The sequence below is a fragment of the Scomber scombrus genome, chromosome 4 (assembly GCF_963691925.1).
Source record: "Scomber scombrus chromosome 4, fScoSco1.1, whole genome shotgun sequence".
Lineage (NCBI taxonomy): Eukaryota > Metazoa > Chordata > Actinopteri > Scombriformes > Scombridae > Scomber > Scomber scombrus.
The window spans coordinates 14,858,444-14,874,789 of record NC_084973.1 but is presented as its reverse complement, the minus strand read 5'-3'; the positions used below and the strand labels follow the sequence as shown (position 1 = coordinate 14,874,789).

The window sequence follows — 16,346 nt, the reverse complement described above, 5'->3', positions numbered from 1 at the left end:
TGTAGTGCATGAAGCACATATTTTCTTTTTTGGGGGGAAAGCTGACAAGGATTCGAACTGCGATTGTTGCGAGTATATGGCATGCGTCTTAACCTGTAGGCTACTGGGGCATACTGAAATACATATTTTCCAATACTATCATTCTCTCCTACTGTGTTACATTGTGATTTTTTTTTTTAAATTTCAGCCAACTGATATGGTTTTAGTAAGATGTTCCAGATGTTTCAGCATAATCACCTCATCACACATCAAACAGCCTTCCAGGACATTTTAGTGGCACTATGATTTAAGTGTTAATGGTGTTAATAAGCCTGTCCCAAGATTGACGGCACATGTTTCTCTGTGTGTATGCATATAGCTACTGTATTTGTGTATTTGTGTGTTTGTGTGTGTGTGTGTGTGGGTGTGTGTGTGTGTGTGTGTGTGTGAGTGTGTGTGTGTGCGTGTGTGTGTGTGCCTGTGTGCGCATGCGCTTCATCTGTGTCAGGATATTCTTATTAGGGATCCAGAAGGGATATTTCTGCTGGGCATGGTGTGATCGAGGTTAAGCTGGGCAGAGGACAGTTCTTAATAGGGACGGACCAGTACACTGCCCACCAGTTATGGAGAGAGGAGGGGTGACATAAGATGAGAGAAACAGATGACTGAGTGAGAAGAATGAGTGGTAGAGGGAATAAGTAGAGCTGCAAAGAAATTAAAGTGTGAAGCCAGGTGAACATGCAGGAAGGAAAAATATGAAGGACTGAGAGGACTGAAGTTTCAAGTGGACCATTTCTGATGGTCACTTTAGCAACAATCTCATATCCTACAGCACTCAATTGATAGTTGATCACTAAATTCCACTATTGTGTAACACATGCATGCATACTGACTGCCAACCTTCCCAAACTCATCACTGTGTATTGATGCCAACCAGAATGTCAACCGTTACACAACACCACTAATTGATCAGCCATTAATTTGTTCTTCATTAGTGTTATTGAACAAGGGAAGCAAAATGATATAAGAGTTAGAGTTAAATTAAAGGATGTGTTATAAATGTTATTTATTTTTCTTACTGGCAACAAATCCCATGAAATGCCTCCCATTGTCTCTGTCACTCTGTCACTCAAGTCAACAATTATATACTTATATTTTTTTTTAAAAAGGAAAAAAAAAAGGAGTTTATCATTTCCCTAAACCGCTGGGCACTGTTCTCACAAAACATGACTCAAGAGGAAGTAAAGTGTGTTTTTATGCAGGCTATTTCCAGCTGCAGATTTGGGATTGACTCAAAATTGACTGGAGCCCATGAACATGGGAAGCATTACATATTTTTTGTGATGTGTTTTTAATAATTTGTTGACAACAATAGAGGCACAGATCTTTGGTACATAGGAATAGGCTAGATCAGACGTGATTGTGTTTGCATCTTTTTCTTTCTTACTTACTTACATTAGAGCACTGAATCTTTGGATGAAGGATGTCAAAGTCAAACTCAGAATTTACTCATTAGCTTTGCATATGTTGGGTGTCTGTGTGTTGGTGGGTGTGAATCTGTGTTTTACAGCACAGGCTATATGTTGTTATCCCTTTCTTTCTTTCTTTCTTTCTTTCTTTCTTTCTTTCTTTCTTTCTTTCTTTCTTTCTTTCTTTCTTTCTTTCTTTCTTTCTTTCTTTCTTTCTTTCTTTCTTTCTTTCTTTCTTTCTTTCTTTCTTTCTTTCTTTCACACACATACATACAAACATTTACACAAGCAGCACTGTTTGAAGAGTCAAGCATACACAAAGACACTAGTAGAGTGTGTATTCTGTGCTCCACCTACATACATACATACATACATACATACATACATACATACATACATACATACATACATACATACATACATACATACATACATACATACATACATACATACATACATACATACATACATACATACATACATACATGCATACATGCAGACGCATGTACATACATGTGTTTCATTGATTTGTTGATATAGTCTTTGGTGGTGTGTGTAATCTTTCTCTGCGTCTCCATCTGATGCTCTATCTTTCTTACAGGCATACACATATTATACACACTGCTGTACTAAAGCTAATTTAGTATGTATTAAGTGGGTTTCCTCTGTCCTGCAGGCAATAATCAACAGCACCATCAGTCCCAACATGACGTTCACAAAGACCTCACAGAAGTTTGGCCAGTGGGCGGACAGTAGAGCTAACACTGTCTATGGACTAGGATTCTCCACTGAACATCATCTATCCAAGGTACCACCTCCATCCAACATGTGTGTATGCATATGTATACACACATACACACACACACACACACACACACACACACACACACACACACACGCACACGCACACGCACACGCACATGCACACGCACACCCCCCCACACACACACACACACACACACAATCCACATATACTGTAAAGCTTTAAGCATCAAGCACAGGGTGGCTTCTCTGTTCTTCTTCTCCCTCAGTCCCAGAGAGAGGATGGCATTTCAACTCTCTTTTTTACTCTAGTTGCTATAGCTTCTCTCAAAATGTAGAAGCTGCTTGGCGGTTAGCCCTAATGAGGCATTTTTTGCTCTGTGTGTCTGTGTTTTTTATGAAAGTTATGTGTGGAGGCTATCTGTGTGACTGAGTGTGTGTGTGTGTGTGGGTGGTTTCTCTCCTCTGCAGTATGATTAAGCTCTGTCGTGAACCGGGGAGACTCAGAGCATCCCCACTGTCAGAGCAGAACACACACATACACACACCCACGCACACGCACACACACACACACACACACACACACACACACACACACACACACACACACACACACAACCAAACTCAGCAGTATAGACACGTCCTCGGTGTCATGCAGGCAAGGATAAAGAGGCTGATAACAATGCCTGATATAAGATAGTTGCTGTTTCACATAATATACTGGACATTTATAACATGTGGTGTTGTGACCTGGAGGTTGTCAGGTCAGGTGCTTTTTCCTCCCTTAGCAGCTAGTGTTTAACTAATTTCCTTTAATTTCTTCACATCCCATTGTGTGTGAGTTTTGGCTAATGCTCTGTATCTTTGCTTTAACTGATGAATAAACTGTTAACAGGAAATATGAGGTAAGCCACTATTAACAATAAATAAATAAATAAAAAGGAGCACAGCCAATTAGAATCAACTATTCTCTCTGTGCACGGTTTAAAGGTGAAATGATCAGATTCACTTCTCAGATAACTGCATTACCAACACTTCTGAGGCACTTACACTGGAACTACTGCATTTATATCACTGTATCAGAGCTATTGTATTGCACTAAAGTGAAATAATATTAAGTTACTTATTGCAAGTCCACTAATGGCAGACACAAGACCAGCTCTGGCAGAGTTGTCAATTTGATTTGCCCCAACCTCTGTAGGACTTTATATAAATGATTGTGTAACACTGTGGCTGTACTGTTGTGAAGAACCACACCCTAAAGGGACATCAGGGTGCTTACTGTATGTGTCAGTGTGTTTATATTTGTTCAAAGCTCATCAGCTGAGCTCACTTTTCCACTTCAGGCTTGCTGGACGTATCCGTTGTCGACTAAAATAAGCTTGGAGATCAACTTCAGTTGCTAACAACTTCTAAAACTCAATGAGGATAACACAATGGTGCAGTTTGCATTGCTTTATGTGTGTATGTGTGTGTACATGTCTGTGTTAGAAGGGTTACTAACAGTGACCTAGTTAGCTCATGTTTCTTTTGAGGCATTATGGGCACAGGCCTTCTTTTTTAAGTTCAACTGTGGGGTTGTAATTGGTAACAGCTACTCCCTATCCTTCCCCTGGCTTTATAGCTGATCTATTACACACTGATCTGTGTGTGTGTGTGTGTGTGTGTGTGTGTGTGTGTGTGTGTGTGTGTGTGTGTGTGTGTGTGTGTGTGTGTGTGTGTGTGTGTGTGTGTGTGTGTGTGTGTGTGTGTCCATGCACATATGGCTTTGCAGATGAGATTAAACCACGTTATTGTATGAATTTCACTCGATACTGATGGCTGCCCTCTGTCTCTAGTTTGCAGAGAAGTTTGCAGAGTATAAAGAAGCAGCGCGGCTCGCTAAAGAGAAAAGTCAAGACAAGATGGACATGGCCACATCTCCTTCTCAGGTACGTTCAGCACACTCTTTCTTAATCTCCTAGGTCTTAACGTTTTTATCAGCCTACGAATGACCTCCTTTACAATGAACAGCTGGTAAACAGGTCAACCAAAGAAACATTTTTCTCTCTTTGGTTATTTATTAATATCAGAAGATGCCCAGAGGCCAGTTAAGAAAATAATCATTTAATTGAAAATAAATATTAAAATATGTTTGTCGTTTTTCTCATTCACGAAGTATCCCAGTGGTGTATTCAGATCCTTTACCTACCTCAGTACCAATACAAATATGTAAAAATATTCCATTACAAATAAAGATCCTTCTTTCAAACTACTCGGAAACTACATTTACATAATACAAAAGTAAACGTGCAGAAGTATTATTGGCAAAATGTACTTAAAGTTTCAAAAGTTAAAGTACTACATCTGGAAAAAAGACCCCTGTTGTTGCAGGTGCATTGATGTGTACATAGCATTTTAACTGCAATAGCTGGTCGAAGTGGAGCTCCTAAAGCTTAGGTATAGTACTTGAGTAAATGTATTACACAGCGTGACCCCCTGGGAGGTCCTGACACTGCAGTTAAGAATTACTGCCCTAACTCAGCATAATTTACACCAATATGTTACATTTGCTCTATATGTGTCTGCTGCATACGTTAAAGGACAAAGACAAAGCTGTCTGGAAACAAATTGAAGAACATAATTAGCCTGTATGTTATGCATTTGTTTGTGTGGGATATCTAATATATAGTGTGTTTTAGTGAGTGTGTAACTGCATCTGAGAGAAAATTAGCTTGTTTCAGAGGAGGATCCCCAGAGAAATCTGTTCTTTAATTCAAAGGCTGTTAACAGGCTTCATGTCCTCGTCTGTTCATTATGGAGGCTAGGGGAGTAGCCCCCCGCTGTACTGCAGTGTATTACTTGTGCTATTAATGCTGCAGCCCACATGGGCTGATATGCTCCAGTACCTTTACGCTTCCCATGGGAGGATGTTTTTAATGAAGCCAAGTGGACAGCTTTGAACTCATCAGGGGTTGAAGGCTGTGTGTGCGCTGATCTCCACTGCACTAGAGTGGTGAACCGGAGGGGTTGATGTAACTGTAAATGATGCGGCCTTTGGTGGTTCACAGAAGCTGTCTCCTCTGTTACACCACTGAAGGTCAGGATTTCACTAACTTGCATGCCTTCAGGATTTCTTTTTAACGGCCAGATTCTCTCTTGTCCCTCCTCTAAATAAACAGTTACACATTATTGCGAGGAATTGTGAGAAAACAAGATGAGAAAAAAACTAAATGCTACTAGACCAGTAGGCCCAACCCAAGTGAAAATGCACCATGAACAGATATGAAATGGTATCATATGTGGAGTGCAAAATGTGACGCCAGCCATAATCTTCCTCTTATCTCTCACTTCCTCCTTGTCCATTAGGGATGTACTGGCAGTGTCATTGTGCTACTGTATTATGCCCAAGCCCTAAGTCTTAATAGCTTTGTTTTATGTACATGCAGCATTTAAATGATTTGTCTCATATAATTCCTTGGTTGTATGGGATATAAAGATAAGCACTAATCTGTAATTCTTCAAATTCCCAGTGCTATAGTAAGCTATTTACTGGCCTATAGGCATGTGGAAATGTTCACTAAGACACGCACATTTTTAGCACCATAGAGAGAGTTATCAGCGTGAGAGACGGTCCCACAAACACACACAAACACACATCCAGGATTTCAAATGATGTCAACTCCTTAAATGGAACGAATGATTCAAATTAACTAAATGATCTCTGTTTTTTATTTTTTGGCGATAAAAATAGGATGGGAGGCCCTTTAGATCACTCAAATTAATTATCATATTATAAATTATAATGACATGGCTTTAATTGGTGTAGTGGGGTGCTGAAATGATAAGTTGATTAATTGATTAGGCAAGCAAGAGAAGATTAATTGACAACAATTTTGATAATTGTTTAATTGTTCATCAAGAAAAAACAAGCAATTTGACGACGCCTGCTTGGGCTCTTGTGGTGGATATTTTTCTTCTGAAGTTTTATTATTAAATTATAAGTGTATCATAATCAATAAAACTAATCATGAAAAATACTTACTTTCATCAATAACAGAAAGTCATTCGTTGCAGCTTTAATGTGGTGTTTTTTCCATTGTCATTTCAGTCATGGTGGCTGTTGTTGCTCATGCTAGCTATTAGCCAGTTGTTCTGTTTATTCTAAACAAACCACTGTCTATGCTTTTGGTCATTCGTAAATTTACATTTCTTGTACACCTGAGGATGTGCGTACTGAATCATTACTATTTTAAATGTATTGGCTTTAGAGACACTCAAACAGAGATGTATTCATATGAATATATGTCAGATAACTAAGATTTTTTAGAAGAATGAAGAATAATAAAATAGATAAAACATTTCATTATGATTATTGATATCTAACAACTGAACAACTCTGTTTCACATGTAGGAGTCTCCAGCAGGTGAGCTTGCATCACCTTTGACCCCGGTGACTCCGCCTATGGAAACCATCAACGGCACAGATGAAATCTGTGACTCGACTCCCAACTCGGACACCCGTCCAGAGCCATCACAGAACGCGCTAGCCTTTGCACACAGGTACGCCCCACATTGTGACATTTTCACTGTCCCATGTTGTCATGTTATGGTCTGAACATATAAACTCACATACACACACACACACACACACACACACACACACACACACACACACACACACACACACACACACACACACACACACACACACATTAATGTATTTAGTTGTTATACTGGATGCAGTTGTTCTGCTTTGTGTCATTGTCATTGTCATTTTTTTTCACAGAAGTATACGCTCTCCTCTATCATTTCGTCTGTGTGCACCTATATACATATATATGTATATATATGTTGTTTTTCTGTTCACATGTCAGGATGGTAGTGTACTCCCTCTATTCACCGCTGCTCTCTCGTGTCTTTCCCCTCTAGGGAGCAGTTTAAGACTTGTCGGGTCTGCTCTTTGTGATAGGGATGTCATTACAAGCCCTGACTACTGCGGCATCATAACTACGCAAAACTAAACAAAAAAATCTTCAGGCATAAAGTGTTTCATAAACAGTCTGATTGCAGGTCAGATACGGGTGGGGGGGTCCTCCTTACAAAACCTGCACTGCCTGTTTACTAACTGCTTACAAATAAGCATGCCATGACTTCAGTGAGGAGAAATAATGGTGCAATGAATTTACATATACACATATATATCTGTGACACACACACTGTCACTTCACACGGACCAGCAGAAGATGTAACTTTGAAGTGTTTCTCAGGAGTGAGGAATTTTTTCAATTGTTTTGTTCAATCTGAGCATGCTTGGTAACAGGACTAACATATATTTATAGTTTTATGTCTGACTCTTGCAATGCAATAATATCTTTTAAAATGTAAATTTAAACTTATGACTTTTCTGTTGTTTGATGCGTTATGGAGTATGTGACGGTGTCACCTCTATGCATGCACCACTGCTGTCTTTGTTAGCATAATGAATATTGAAATGGATTATTCATGTTCCTTGTGATTGTCAGAACTGATTCATATGCATTAGATTGTGTAAGACAAAGAGATCAGAGTGCCATGTAAATATTTTTGCTTTGTGTGATGGCTTTCTGAAGAGTTGTGGTTGTGAGGTTCAATCACCAAAAAGGTGTCGATGAAGCGTTTATATAAGACTTATATAACATACTGTGGGTAGTGGGAGGCAGAGAAATAGCAAGACAGACAGACACAACCGACAGTGTGTGTCAGGAACTGGGGAGAGAAAGAACGACAGAGCGAGAGGTGCATTGTATAAAGTCTGTATATGAGTCACCAATATCCAAACATGCACCAACTGCTCACACAAACACTGGTTACAATAAATACACATTTTTAAAACTTAACTGGAGGGCATTTGAGAGAGTGAACTGTTTTAATTCTCAGGAGAGGAAGTGTTCCTATGATTTACTGTCACCTGTAGTCCACTGTACACACACACACACACACACACACACACACACACACACACACACACACACACACACACACACACACACACACACACACACACACACACACACACACACACACACAGGTCCTTCAATTTGTAATCTCTGTAATCTTGTGCTACTCATTTTATTATCTATCTGGCTGCGATATTATTAATTAAAGATATCAATCAATTGCTTAATGTATTATCATTCTTTTTTGCTCAACTATTGGTGTCTGTGAGGAGAAGTTAAACCCTTTTTGATATTTAAAGATCATTTAGAGATCTTTAGAGGTATTTCTATTAATGTGTTAAAGTCTGTGAAGGCAAGCTCAAGTGCAAATGCCTAGAAATCCCTCCCGCTGCATCATGAACTCTTTAACTCTGCACAGAGGCTCTGTGCGGTGAGAGCGGGATGTAGAGAGGACACCCACTGCCTGCTGCAGCGTTGCTGCTGATGTGTCTATTAATGCTGCATGCGTGGGAGACGGGGTCGAATCTGGGCATTTATGATGGCAATCGTGGACATAACAAGCAAACCTCAGTCTCACATTTTCTAAGTGGCCTATGCAAAGAGGGTAGATGCAAGGACCATCCAGATATTTTACCACATAACCCTCTCTCTTTCTGTTTATGATTCATGCCTGTAATAACCTATTATCTACTGTGTGCATCACATAACATGTCCATAACATTTTACAGTAGCTCCGACAGCCTCTCAAATTGCAGTTAAATTGTATTTTCGTGCAATGTTTCGTGTTTTGTGTAATGATGTGTAAGCCTGTTGATTTGATGGCCAAAAGAGAAAATAAAATTGTTTGAAGTGCATTTTAAATGTGTTTACTTGCATACTTTTTCATGAGAGTTCAGATCTGCACACACAGGTGTTTGCCTGCTTTTTGCACCAGATCTTTTTGGTGGTCTTGGTTTGCGTGTTATGTGTCAGGAATTAGATGATGTATCTCCATAACATATACACCACACTGCTGCGCAGCGGGGCTGTGTAGGCAGATATGTGTGGGTGCAGAGGGCAGAGGAAGAGAGAGGAGGATGAGAGACAGCTCTATGCAGGGCTGTGAGAGGGTTTTTATATCATGGGAGGTAGGCGCGTTTGGCAGGTCTGCAGTGAACTGGTTTTGAATGGTTTTCTGAGTGGAAGACCTTTTTGTAGGGACTGCCTTGGCTTTGTGTGAATGGTCTCTTAGAGTTTGAGGATGTAGGCGTCTTGTGGTGGGCTTGTGGTAGGCTTGTGTGAACGCAGACGGTGCAGATGCCATACGTCAGGGCGCCTTCATTCCTCCAGTGCTGCCATGGCAACTGCTCTGGCTCCCTGTGTCTTGAAGGGCTCTGTGAGGAGGATGAACCTACCTGACAACGCACAGCAGTCAGGGCAAGGCAGAAACATGAGAGGGCTGTAGAAACCTTCAGTGTCGTACAAGTTTATTTTTGTGTTCGAGAGCTTATTGAGCTTTGAAGGAGACTTAACGTACAGTAGTAGTAAAACACAAAACAGTGTTGATGCTTTATTCAAGAGTCATGGTGCATTAGCAGTATGTACAGGTTATGTCCAAACCACAAAAAAAGTCATTTCAGAATTCAATCAAAAAAAAAAAAAATTTAAAAAAAAATTAAAACTCAATAAATTACAAATAAATTTCAATACCATCAAAATCTGGTCTCTCATGATGACAAATTCTGCTTTAGTGGGGAGGATATTTAGTTCACTAAGCTAAAACAGACAAAGCAGGTCAAAATAAACATTTAACATTAATAAAATCTGCTGTGCAAGATACAGAATTTGAGATTTTTGAAAATGTATTGTATTAAAAATGTTGCACATAATCAAGTTTATACAACAAGAAAAAGAAATCACACTACATAGTTGGTTTCTGCATTATAAGTAATGGAAATATGACAAAATTACATAATAGTCAGTAACTAAGTGAAAAATACTATAGCTAATAAAATCCTTTCATAAGACATTGATATTGTGTAAACAATAATCAAACCATCTTCATTTTCAGTTTATCAGCAGTTCAGTGACACAGCAGCGTCTAACTTACCCTCCATGTGTCTCATACACCTGCAGCTCTGCTCTGTTGTCCTCAGCCGAAATTGTGCTCAGGTGCCCTCTGAAACCTTTCAGCCAGACTCATTTAATGAAGACGAACACCAGTGTCAAAACATTGTGCACTCTTTTCTCTCCTCAAACTCTCCCTCCATCGCTCTCCCTTGCTTTCTGCTTCTGTCTCCATCTTCACATCTTGACGTCTCGCCTGCTCTCCTTCTCTCCGAGCTGGTGTGTGGGGTTTATACATTGGCGGGGCTGCGTGCCTTGGTGACAGCATAACTCCGCGTGCATGTGTGTGCGTGGTTGTGTGTCAGTTGATATGTGCATGTGTAGGATGAAGTGTCGTCTCCCTCCTATGCGTCACACACGCAGACACACTCGCAGAGGGGGTGGCTGTTGTGTAAGAACTGAAGGCGTTGTGGGAGTCCTGAGTGAATTAGATCTGGGCTTTCTCTCTTTTCACACTTCACAGAGTGGGTGTTATGGCATAGTGGAGTACTGCAGTGTGTGAGTGTATGTATATGTGTGTGTCTGTGAGGGGGCGGAAACAACTGAAAACAACATCGTTATGGGTCATACACAGAACCTCATCACTCCTTGAGTGAGCTAAGCTTTCTTTTGTGTTTGTGTGTGTGTGTGTGTGTGTGTGTTTCTACCACTGTGAGGAATTACAGTGAAGTGTGTAGGAGTAGGAGCTCCTTTCCAAAGGTACTTGACTCGATGTCTGTACTCGACAACGTTTAGGTCTCTCGTACATTTCCCATCCCAGTCAGACAGTATGTTAGAGAAAGGGAATGGGCATTATGTAAATCTTAACTGAATGTCTGCAATGCACAGTAGAAGCATTTTCCCTCCAGAAAGTTGGGTCTATATCTAATATTAAACTTCAATCTGTCAACTTCACAGCCTAGATGAAAGTGTTTTTTTTTCTCCCACACATGCCTCTCTGTCATGAAATTCAATCACATTCAATCACTTCTCCCTTATCTCTCATTTCATCTTCTCGTCTGTGAGTAGCTGAACCAGATTAGGCTCCAACCAGTCTGAGGATATAATCTCAGATTACAACTCATGTGGCAGACGGCTGCTTTCACAGCTACTGGCCAGAGAAGTGCCCGCTGCAGCCTTTGTCAGCCTCTTGTGCTAGAGCAGGATGGATGGATGGATGGATGCTTACTAACCTTCCTGGTTATGACTGTGTGATTGTGTTTAATTCTGCCTTTTTTACTGAATGTATGAGCTTCTTGTAAGAAATAAAAAACTTTGCTGTTCCAACTTGATTTTGCAGATTTACACGATGCAGTATACAGTCATAACATGTAAAACACAAACATTTATCATCTGATGTTGTTGATTAAACTGACTATGCACGTCACTCCCTGTGTCCCACAGCCCTGCCATGACAAAACACTGGGAGGCTGAGCTTGAGGCACTAAAAGGGAACAATGCCAAGCTAACGGCAGCTCTGCTGGAGTCCACAGCCAACGTCAAACAGTGGAAACAACAACTGGCTGCCTACCAGGAGGAGGCCGAGAGACTACACAAACGGGTGAGCGAGGGGGCACAGGAATGCTTGTTTGTTTTCATTTGTGAGTAAGCTATTCATGTTGAAATGGTGAAATAATTTGGAACAAGGAGTGAGAAGTCAATATGAGAGGATTGGAGGGAAGAACAGAGAGGAGTGTTGGCATGTGGGCGCATTCACGTGAAGAGGTAGTCTGGGAACGAATTAAAGTGTAAGATCTGGTTTCTATTGCGGCTGTCTCTTTCTCCATGGATCTGAAATTTGATGTCCGTCTGGTTCTTGTAGGTGACGGAGCTTGAGTGCCAGAGCAACCAAACCCCAGTGATCAAATCCCAGAAGACTGAACTCAACCAAACCATAGAGGAACTGGAAACTACGCTAAGGGATAGAGAAGAGGTGTGTGTGCATGAGTGTGTTGAATGTGAATGGGTCATGCACTTTATATTCATGCTCTCCACAGTCTTTTAATCTTTTTTTTTTACCTTTAGGAAATGGAAAAGCTGAAAGAAGAATTGGAAAACATGAATGACCTGATGGAGCAGAAAGACACCCTTACCCAGAAACTTGAGGTGTGTGTTACACATAATTATTAAAGACTAAACTTCTGTCACTCCTGTTTCATGCTATGAAACAACACTGTCTCTCTTTCTTCAGGAGACGGAGCTGCGCAGTCGGGTGCTGGAGGAGCAGCTGGCAGGGGCCGAGCAGCGGCTGGAGGAGAACCAGGAGGAGCAGGAGAATTTTAGGAAGAGCCTGCGGACACTGCTGGAGCTGCTGGACGGCAAGATCTTTGAGCTGACAGAGCTCAGAGACAGCCTGGCCCGACTCATAGAGGAGGCCAGCTAGAGACGGAGCTGCCTAACTTCACAGACAGAGCCATATAATAATTTATTCCCCCACGTCACCCACATTACCCACCATACCCACCTTCCTCCTACAACTTAGAAATATAAAAGCTGAGACACTACACTGCCCCAATTCTGATTTTGCTCAAGACGGGCAGCTAATTCCCCATTTTTACCTTGCAGGCATCAAGCTCCAACTAACCGCAGGCACTCCTGTAGTTCAAGACAATGCAGGGACTACCTCATCTTGCCTTCTGATTGGCTGGTGTGGGTGTAACCTCGGTTGAATTGATCTCTCCAGTGTTAGCGATGCCTGCTGTGGCTCACTACAACTGCCCTCCAACCCACACACACACACACACACACACACACACACACACACACACACACACACACACACACACACACTTACATGGAGTGAACTTGAGAACTGTGCCTCAGTGCCATCTGCTGTTTGACTAGAAGAGCTGCACCACAGCTTGCAGCATCACAATGTCTGCCCCCCCCCCCCAACATACACACACACACACTTTTCGTCTTCTCTAAACTGCCCCCCAAGGGGAATGTTGAAAGTCATGTGGAAATAATTGCTGTTAAGACTCAGAGAACTGCGCCACAGCTGCCAAATCCCCCCAAAATATTGTCCTCTAACTAGCAGATGCTTTGATCCAAAGTGACTTACTGTACAGAGAAGTGCTGAACAGAGAGTCCCATGTATGAGCTCGGGCTGCCAGCAAAGTGTCACTGGAAACAGAGAATTAAAGGACAGCGCTCAACAGTCAGTCTTACCTATTGGCCTGGAGTGATATCACTGCTGCTCCCTCACCTGGACACACAGGGCTGCTGGGAAATTGAGTTTGGTTTACAATAAGTATATGTGAAAAAGAATGACTGCTATATATCCACAGCCTATTTAAAACCCTACATGATAGATAAGTATTGAATCTTCCAGAGGCATTGTTCATGCCACACATAAATTTTAGAGGGCGTGTGCCCGTGTTAGAGTTGACATGAGAATTCCTGTATCCAGACTGCTTCCACCATCACAGACAACTGACCTGTCTTCCTGCCAAACTCAGTGTGGTGTGTGTTACCGAACAAGGCCTGACTTTCAACATAACGTGTGCCTTCAAAGCGCACATAAGTGGACACGTTTGTACATAATATGTGTGTGTAATTTGTGCTGTGAGAGAACTACCCTGTTTTTGGACATCAAGGCCTACACATACACACACACACACACACACACACACACACACACACACTGAGCAATACCAGACAGGCTCTATACGACACCTCTATCTAACTCTATCAGGTACTCTACTCAGTGGACTCATGCAGATATGTCAAATGCAACTCAGCCGATCTCCCCTGTCTGACAGAAAGTGTACTACTGTTGACCGCGAACCTGTGTGGCAGCCCTGTCTGGTCAAAGTAGTGCATCACGAAGGGCTTATAGAGTGTCATCTACGTGTTCGTAAAACTCCACTCTCAGTGAAACTGGCCGCAGATTTTCACTCCTCACGGGTGAATACAGAACTGTACTCAGTTTCTACTCTTTTTTACACAGGATATAATACTGGTGATATAATTATAGAACTGTATAAGACAACTTTCTACTCATAACAGCATTGTAAATGAAAGGGAGGATAACTCAAATGCAGTAACACCCTGCACTGGCTTATTGTTGTGTATTAACCCCTGGAAAAGTACTGCATAGTCATTATAGAGTATATAGTTTGTAGGTAAACAATGAAAACCTCTTCAATATATATTCAAAATGCGTAACAACACAATGTAAACGCACACTGTACTGAAATGTATTCTTATAAAGCAGCTCCAGTCCTGATCCAAGGCTGCATCTTTAAATCTCTGCCTTTGAAATCAAAGTCACTAAATTTCTTAAAATCTTTGTCCTTACATGAGATGCTGCAACCTTTAAGTTCTTATCTTACATTACAATCGAGCACCTTGTTTGCACTGTGTTATTACACCATTGTAACTATATTATATATCAAGAGATTTGCATTAAGTACTAGCACAGCATAATTCTGTACCTAACATATTGTCTGTAGTTAGTTACACAGGTTAATACACTGGAATAAGACCCATGTAAAGGGAAATGTTACCCACCTTTTTCTTTCTGGTTTAACTTTGACAGTCGAATGACAGAGATGGAATACCTTAATATTAATGCTATTGTTAATGAATGCCTTTGTACAGTAGTGGATAAGAAGCTTTTCATTCTCCTGTTTTGTAACTTATGGTATTTAATGTAGGTATTATTATTGTATTTAGAGGTATGAGAAGACTGGCAATATTTTTGACTATTTAAAGTAATTTTGAACTCATGACATTAAAGAGGTACCTCAGGCTAATGATGTTTGTAGACTGGTGAGATGTGTGTGTTTGCAGGTGAAAGGATTTACCAAATGCTGGTGAAAAAGATCAGGAGACACACCTGTTGGTGCTTCAGCCAAACTAAACCCTTTGTTGAATTCAAACAAAGACAGCCCTACCAGGCTGAGAACGCACCTCTGAGAACTGAGAAATGTGCTGTTTTATATTCAAATACAGTGCCCGCAGAATTCAGTGTGTGCAAATCGCCTTTGTTCTGTTTTAAAGCTCTCTATTAACCTCAAACATTCATCAGTAAAACAGACAATCACATAATTTGCTTCACAAGATTTTATTCAAATGCAGGGGAAAGGTCAATTTAAAAAAAAAAATGGAATAAATGAAAATGGTAAGACTAAAGGCAAAAAGGTATTGTTGGGACAGTGTGTCCACACACAAGTGTGTGAAAACAACTGTAGCATTTTAATAAGTCCATCGCTCAGCCATTGATCAGTCTGAACTCATGACATTTAAGTAGATACATCTTTTTTTTTGTGTATTCCTTTATATTGATATTGCACTTCTCAATTGACTGAGGATTATTCAGACAGAGGGTCATATAGTCAGCCTGTATGGATAACAGGTCTACATATAGGAAATGTTCAGAAGCAAACACATCACAAAACGATTTGGCTGGAAATGCTTAAGAAGAAACTGGATAAAAAACAAAGCAATGAAATATGATGCAAATTACAAATGTTATAGCTGACAAACAAGCTGTGTTAAAGTTATTAATAGATGAAGGTCAATGTAAAACAGATGACAGTGTTTCTCAGGTCAGTCAGTTTGTTCGTAGCAAAGGTGTTTCCCAGAAGTTTTGAGTACCTTGTTGGTGATTGTTCTTCTTGTGGAGCAACGTGAACCTTAGTACTAAGATCTTTTGAAAAACTTTGAGTCATGCAACATGAAGAAGGTATCATGGAAGAACATTGTGCTGACAGTCATAGAAGACATGTAAAAGTGCCTCAGATTTGAACAGCTGGGAAAATAATAAACTCTCTTTAGCACTGAGCTATTTTCGAGCTGTATAATGTGACGTATACTTTACTGCCCGTTCTTTCTACATTAGTGCCTGTTTCATGATTAATGTGTGAATAGGCATTCTTTTGCAACAGGCTCTCAATGCAAGCATAGGAAAACAAAAAGCACAGACAGTTCATGCTGAAGCGGTTCCAGTCAGAGCTTAGTTTATGAATCCACATCTTTTTTGCTTCATGTTAACATGTATGTTTGTGTGATTTCCTGTGCTATCAAGCATCCCACTGGTCCTCTCATACTGTCCTGTGTACTCCACACTTCTCCAGGTTCAATTCTACATGTTGTTCAGTGCTTTTAATCTTACTCAACTACTAGA

General features: G+C 40.6%; 1 protein-coding gene across 1 annotated transcript in view; it reads left to right on the top strand.

Moving 5' to 3' along the window:
• homer1b (homer scaffold protein 1b) overlaps positions 1 to 12,670 on the top strand; it is a 13,015-nt gene extending 345 nt beyond the window's left edge. Inside the window, exons 2-8 of the mRNA XM_062417590.1 lie at positions 2,125 to 2,256; positions 4,049 to 4,141; positions 6,604 to 6,752; positions 11,618 to 11,774; positions 12,036 to 12,146; positions 12,239 to 12,319; positions 12,405 to 12,670. Of these exons, the coding sequence (XP_062273574.1) occupies positions 2,125 to 2,256; positions 4,049 to 4,141; positions 6,604 to 6,752; positions 11,618 to 11,774; positions 12,036 to 12,146; positions 12,239 to 12,319; positions 12,405 to 12,596 (915 nt within the window). The 3' untranslated portion in view covers positions 12,597 to 12,670. The remainder of the gene's footprint in view (positions 1 to 2,124; positions 2,257 to 4,048; positions 4,142 to 6,603; positions 6,753 to 11,617; positions 11,775 to 12,035; positions 12,147 to 12,238; positions 12,320 to 12,404) is intronic.
• Positions 12,671 to 16,346: the final 3,676 nt, after the last annotated feature.